Source organism: Medicago sativa, chromosome 5 (genome assembly GCF_051527215.1).
Source record: "Medicago sativa cultivar Bolivia chromosome 5, Bolivia_mono, whole genome shotgun sequence".
Taxonomy (NCBI): domain Eukaryota; kingdom Viridiplantae; phylum Streptophyta; class Magnoliopsida; order Fabales; family Fabaceae; genus Medicago; species Medicago sativa.
The window spans coordinates 77,705,561-77,710,795 of record NC_140753.1 but is presented as its reverse complement, the minus strand read 5'-3'; the positions used below and the strand labels follow the sequence as shown (position 1 = coordinate 77,710,795).

Here is a 5,235-nt window from a genome sequence, read left to right as displayed (position 1 = left end):
TATATACTCACGTGTACATAGTTATATGACGTGTAGGAAAAATCTTACATCAAAATGGCGCCGTTGCCGGGGAGTAGCGGATAATTTCATAAGTATCGAAACAATTTTGTCATGTTAAGCAATTTTGCACAAACTGGTTCTTGTAAATTTGTTGTACATATATACACCTATACTTTCTTTTATGTTACTAACCACTTGGTCAAGCCGATGTGTCCAATCAAGTATTCAAAGGAATCTTAGAAAAGAAGGTCGTGTTGGCATCACGAATAGATTGGTCAGTAAAGCTTGATGAGGCATGTGAAAGTCGTGCCACTTGCCGGTTGAACTAGAGCACGAAGCGTTTTGTGCGCACAAAGCGTTTTGATTTCTTAATTTTGACCAAGAGTAAGTGGGCGAATAGAGGAAGGTTCAAATACAAGAATGCGGAGAAATGCGCAACAAGCGTTGAATCTTCTAAAAGTGTACAAGTAGAAGGTGAGCGCTATTATGGCAAGCGGATTGTGAAACAAAACTTTGAGCTAGGACAAATGGTGTTATTTTGTAACTCAAGATTTCGGTTAATTCTGGGAAAGCTCAAGTTTAGGTGGTCTAATCCGTTTACAATCAAAGAAAAAAGGCCTTATGGAACGGTAGTGTAGAAGTTCCAATGACAAAGTCCGACTGGACGGTGAATGGGCAAAGGCTTAAGCCCTATTTCGGGGGTGAAATTGATCGGTGTATGTCGACGATTTCACTAAGCGAACCGTGATTTCTTAAAAATGCGTCGAGCTCATGACGTAAAACAAGCTCTTTCTGGGAGGTACACCCAGTTTTGTAAGTATTTTTATATTTATTGCATATAGTAGTAGTACATAAGCATAAAAAGCAGAAATAAAAAACTTTGAAAAACTGATCCTGAAACCTCACGCCATTAGCGTATTGTGCGCTATTAGCGTGAAAGCTCCAGAGAGCTACGCTAATAGCGCACGTTTGGCGCAGATGAAATTTTTTTTTTTTTTTTGGGCCCAGTGGATTATCTCCCCATAACTTCTCAAAACTACCCATTTTTTCCCCTTTTACGTTTTTCTTCTCTTTCTCACATACACACACTCAAAACTTCTATCTTTTTCCATAACCCTAAAACAATCAAACCCAATCTTCAATTCAAATCAAGCATTCAATCTTGCATCTTTCATCTTGCATTTGCATTGATTCTCACTGATTTAACAGGTTTGATTCCTTTCCATTTCTTGTCCTTCAATTGATAAATATCATGTTTTTATTCATTTTTTAGAAATGGCTAGGTTAGGGATTAGATGAATGCTTGTGGTTAGAGACTGATTTGTATAGGATTATAATGATGAAAATCAACTACAATCACAACTTGTTTGACATAACAATTCACTTTTGGATTTTGACCCATTTTGAAAATTGTTTGAAAAATAAGGGTTTTTGAATGATTATGAACAAAAGTTGTGTTTTTGGTTCTTTTTCATGATTCTTTTGTGTTGTTGAGACATAGATTGAAACTAGGGTTGAAAAATGCTGGATTTTGCTGTGAAATTGCAGGAACAAAGATTTTGAAAATCTGGAAAAATTCTGAAACGAAGAACTACGCTAATAGCGCAGTCCACGCCAATAGCGAAATTTCCCAGAAATTTACGCTATTAGCGCAGGTCACGCTAATAGCGTGTGTCTTCAAAACTTACCCAGATTTTCGAAATTTTTGATTGTTTTAATACCCAGTACATAGTTTACTAATTCTTTCTATTCAAAATGTTGGTATTTCCTGGTTGTTTTGCAGATGGCACCAAAAAACCAAGAAAAACTCACCGGGACCAAGCGTCCTAGAGGCAAAGGTGCCTCCACCTCTGCTGCACCCGCTATTCCTAACCGATTTCCAACACAAGCCCACAGTACTAGGTTCAAAAAGATGGCCCAATTGAAAACTCATCATGAGAAAACCTTTGATATCAACCCTCTTGGCCCAAACAATCATTTGTTGCGCATCTTTACCAAGCGCAAATGGGATAAGCTCCTCTATCCTGAAACAGAAATTAACACTGATTTAGTGAGAGAGTTTTACTGTAACGCTGTCCCTGATGCCTCACCAGCCACCATTGAAGAAACCTTTTCCTGGACTTCTCATGTGAGAGGGAAGCAAATCCCTTTTGATAGGGATTCGATTAATGCTTTCCTCGGCAATGCTTGTGACCTTGAACCATCTCCTGATCCTACCATACCAGCCCTGTGTACTTATGCTAAGAAAAATGCACAAGGAAACTGGAAGTATGAGCAGATAGAAAAAGATATTATGCTCAACGGTAGATACTTTGTGAAGAAGAACAATGGAGAAATCAGACATGCCTTAACCAAAGAGTTGACTGCAGAAGCATGTTTAGTTTTTCAATTTCTAGTCCATAATGCCTTACCTAGATCTCACACTTCTGATGCCCCAAAGGCTGTTATCCCACTTATTTGGTGTATCCTGAAAGGAATGCAGGTAGACATTGCTAGGATCATAGCCAATGAATTGAAGCAGGTGGCTATAAAGTGTGCTACAGGTGTCAAGAAGATTGCTTTATTCTATCCTGGGTTTATTATGGGTTTGTTAAGGGCCAATGGTGTGACCATTTCTGGGCCCTTTGATGAAGATATTGAGAGCACCATCAATGACACTTCCATTGCTACTTGGGAGAAGAGAGAGCAGAGGGCAAACCAGTTTCACTTTTCTAATGTTGAGGCTGGCCCATCTGAGGGAGCTGGTTCTTTTGATTTTTCAGGTATGCAGACCTTCATGCTGGAGCAACAAATGCACAACCAATACCTGAGGGATCAGAACAGCTTCATCATGAATCAGAATGAAGCAATCTATAGGAGCAACTTGGGAATTCATCAGGACTTGTATAATGCTCACATGTACCCGGGGAATGCTGATTACCCGGTCATGACACCTGATCAGTACCAGAGTTTTGTTCACTGGCCTGAGGGCAGGCCTGATCCTTACGTGGGGGTGGCAGATGTGGATGATGAGGCTACACCAGATGCTGATGCTGGAGGTGAAGATGATGATGTAGATGTGGACGTGGATCTGGATATGGATGATGATGGAGAGGATGATCAGTGATTTGTGGATTTTTAGTGATGTCTTTTCATTTCTACTTTTGAACTCTGTTTTTATTTTATTATTTTTGTTTTGTTGAAACTTATTTAATTTGGTTGTTTTTGTACTCTTCGAGCACCGTGGTTTTTAGTGCTCGACCTGATACTTTAGTACTTTATATTATTGTGGTTTAATAACTTAGCTTTTTGGTTTAATAACTTATGCTTTGGATGAAATTTTTGTTTACATTTTTGCTTGTGTCTCTCAAAAGAAAATTGCTCATGAACAATAAATTTTAAAGTGCTCCATGGAGCCATGTTTGAGCAAAAGCAGGTGAGTGATAATGATATTACTTGTGAGAAAGCGTAAGGCCAAGGTATTGGTTTTCTTTTATTCTAGGTTTTTAATAAGAATTTGAAACTTGTACTTTGCACAAAATATACATCATGTAAGTCTTTTCATAAACATAAATATTTTTGAACCACTTAGTACTTAACATAAATGTGAGGTAGCTTCAATCTGTTGTATATATGCTGAAGACCGATAATCACCGTCTAACTTGTTTTAGTTATGTTAAATCTGATAATTATTTTGAATTGTTTGAAAGCATGGAAAGGATCAAGGCACTTTTTGAATTGAGAGTAACCTACTTGACCACATAAAGCCTACCTGTGAGAAGAGCGAGTATCTGATACCCCAATCTGAGCCTAATGAATCAAGTCCTCAAACATGAACTGTCAATATTCATAAGCAAAATGCTTGTTGAATTTGCCTAAAATTTTTCAAAAATCCAGTTCATGGTTGAATCTTATAGGACTTTGATATTTTTACTTTGTTGAACCCTTAACCTTTTTGTACTTTGTCCCTTGCCTTAGGATAGGGGAACATTCAATTAGAGTTTTGTTGTATTCAAGTTGGGGAGAAAAAGGAGGCATTATATGTTAAGTTCTGGTGAAGTTGTAAAATAACCTGACAACATTGAATCAAAGAAAAAAATTGTACATTTGAAAAGAAAAGAAAAGAAAAGAAAAAAATAGAGAAAAATCAAAAATAGAATAAGTTGTCAGGGTTATAAGTTTGATTGTTAATCACCAAAGGTTTTAATTCTTGGTAGGGAAGTATTTGGATTTCAAGTAGTGATACAAAAAAATGTTCCTCTTTGATAGGCTTTCTGATCAATTGCCCCACATATGACATTTCTTTTGTAGCCCGGCCAAGTTATAACCCTTGCAAGACCTTTTGATCCATGCTTTTATGCTTTTTGAGACGATATTTGGATGGACACCTAACTTAAATAGGATGTTAGCATGATTGTTGGATGTGTGTTCATTACCTCATTCATTGTTATCATTATATTGCATTTACTTTCAAAGAAGTGTGTTAGGTGTGGTTCATAGATAGTTATGTTTATGTCTTGAAGTTTATGATGTATAGTTTGTGCTTAGGACATTTTTCGCATTCTTAGTTTGAACCTAGAGTAGCGGAGGACTTCATGCTTGTCCACGCGATCATTTTTGAATCACCATTTGTTTATTTTTGTTTTGAATTGTTTGACACCATGTTGAAAACCTTGTCCAAAGCCTTGTTAGTTTCCTTTTCAATTGATTTGTTTGAGGACAAACAAAAAGCCAAGTTGGGGAGAGTTTGATAAGTGTTTAAAAGTGGTATATTTCGCATAGGAGTTTAGGCATTTTAGTGACTTGTTTTGCAAGATTCTCTATGGAAAACTCCAAATATTGTGTTAATATGTCATTTATGCTTTTGAGCCTTAGTCTACCCTTTTTGTGCAGGAAATTACAAGCAAGGAGCAAGAAATGTCAAAGTTCAAAGAATCTACGCCATTAGCGTGTCCTACGCTATTGGCGTGATGAAGAAATGCCCAAGGCCAGAAGGATACACCATTAGCGCACCTGGGGCGTGGATCTGGTGCACTCATGAAGAACTACGCTATTGGTGTAATACACGCTATTAGCGTAATTAGTCCAGAGAGCTACGCTAATGGCGTGGCTGGAGCGTAGCAGCAGGGCAAGGCCAACGTGGCAGTCTCCTATTGGCCAGATTATAGGCCGCCTTACCACGCTATTAGCGTGAGTTGCGCTATTAGCGCAGGTGCAAAAACACAGGCCATTTAAATAGCATTTTTACCTCTCTTT

The 5,235-nt window shown here is 37.9% G+C and overlaps 1 protein-coding gene across 1 annotated transcript; it reads left to right on the top strand.

The window, feature by feature from the left end:
• Positions 1 to 1,059: 1,059 nt before the first annotated feature.
• On the top strand, positions 1,060 to 3,106 carry LOC146925284 (uncharacterized). Its single transcript, XM_085711952.1, has 2 exons — positions 1,060 to 1,209; positions 1,784 to 3,106. Exon 2 carries the CDS (start codon positions 1,784 to 1,786, stop codon positions 3,104 to 3,106), a length of 1,323 nt encoding a protein of 440 aa, XP_085568078.1. The 5' UTR covers positions 1,060 to 1,209.
• The last annotated feature ends 2,129 nt before the right edge of the window (positions 3,107 to 5,235 follow it).